Here is a 1,338-nt window from a genome sequence, read left to right as displayed (position 1 = left end):
AAGAGTCTGTCTGTCTGTGTGTGTGTGTGTGTGTGTGTCTGTCTGTGTGTGTGTGTGTGTGTGTGTCTGTCTGTGTGTGTGTTAAAGAGTCTGTCTGTCTGTGTGTGTGTGTGTGTGTGTGTCTGTCTGTGTGTGTGTGTGTGTGTGAGAGAACAAATGGTCAGTGGAAGCTGCTTGTACTTCAGAAACTGTTGTTAGTCCAGCTTAGGATGTCGCATAAATTATTTTATTATCTCTTCATTTTGTGTGAGGTTTGCAATTATTGCAACCCTGAAGACAAGATTGTGAATAAAATGTGGGAAATAGCCAAATATTGTTTTTGGCTTTTATATTAATTCAGTTTTTTAACAGTAAATTGCTATCACTTCAACAGATTTTGTTGAATATCAAATAAGATAAATATAGTTTTTCATAATTAAATTTATTAATAAAGATATGAATATTTAAGATGTATTTTTATTCCTATATATATTTACAGTGCATTAAATTCAAAAGATAATGTTAAATCTCAAATAAGCTAAATATTGTTTTTCGTAATTAAATTAGGTTCATAAGTAATATTTATATATTTTTATATTAATTTATTTATACATTATATAATATTTCTAACTTCATAATTATTATATGATCTTATATTTTATATTATTTCTTTTTATAATGTATTTTATTTTTCACAATTGAATATCAATTGAACAGATATTGCTATTTTTCATGTTATGTTCATTTAATGGAAGAAAGTAGTTAATATAAAATATCTAATAAGCTCTCACTATAAATAATTTGTCAGATTTCTGCCTTTATTGCTTTAACAGTAATTGGACCATTGGTTATTATAACTAACTAAAATCATAAAACCCTTGAAATAAAATAAACTAAAATTAAATATAAAATACAATAAATTTTATAAAAATTATATAGAAATACAACAATAATAATAACAAAACAAAAAAACAACAAAATTATAAAAAAATTAAACTAAAATTAAAACATAAAATGTATAAGTAAAATGCCTTCAAAATATTAACAAAAACTGTAATAGTTTATCAATAATGATAAAATGAAACTGGACACCAGTTTCAATCATATTCATTGCAAGTCGTCTAGTAAAAGCATGTATGTGTAAAGTGATTTGTTTAGTAGTTTGTGCATGTAAGGTTGTGTAATACTGTGATATTACTCCCTTAACCTGTGTGTGTGTGTTAGATTGAGATCAGTGTGTACGAGGATCGCGGCTCCAGCGGTTCAAGCTCAGGAAGCAGCACAACCAGCAGCGGACGCTGATTCACACACACACACAAACACACACACACACACACACTCACTCACTCACTCACTCAC

The 1,338-nt window shown here is 28.3% G+C and overlaps 1 protein-coding gene across 2 annotated transcripts in view; it reads left to right on the top strand.

Moving 5' to 3' along the window:
- The window catches only part of LOC107747165 (golgin subfamily A member 7B-like), a 9,449-nt gene extending 8,125 nt beyond the window's left edge, over positions 1-1,324 (top strand). For both annotated transcript variants that reach the window (XM_016561605.1, XM_016561604.1), the window contains exon 5: positions 1,204-1,324. In XM_016561605.1, coding sequence (XP_016417091.1) covers positions 1,204-1,281 — 78 coding nt within the window. In that variant the 3' untranslated portion in view covers positions 1,282-1,324. The remainder of the gene's footprint in view (positions 1-1,203) is intronic.
- Positions 1,325-1,338: the final 14 nt, after the last annotated feature.

This window comes from Sinocyclocheilus rhinocerous, unplaced genomic scaffold, assembly GCF_001515625.1.
Source record: "Sinocyclocheilus rhinocerous isolate Xijiao unplaced genomic scaffold, SAMN03320098_v1.1 scaffold1310, whole genome shotgun sequence".
Classification (NCBI taxonomy): domain Eukaryota; kingdom Metazoa; phylum Chordata; class Actinopteri; order Cypriniformes; family Cyprinidae; genus Sinocyclocheilus; species Sinocyclocheilus rhinocerous.
The sequence above is the reverse complement of the archived record's forward strand: the minus strand, read 5'-3'. Positions and strand labels throughout refer to the sequence as shown.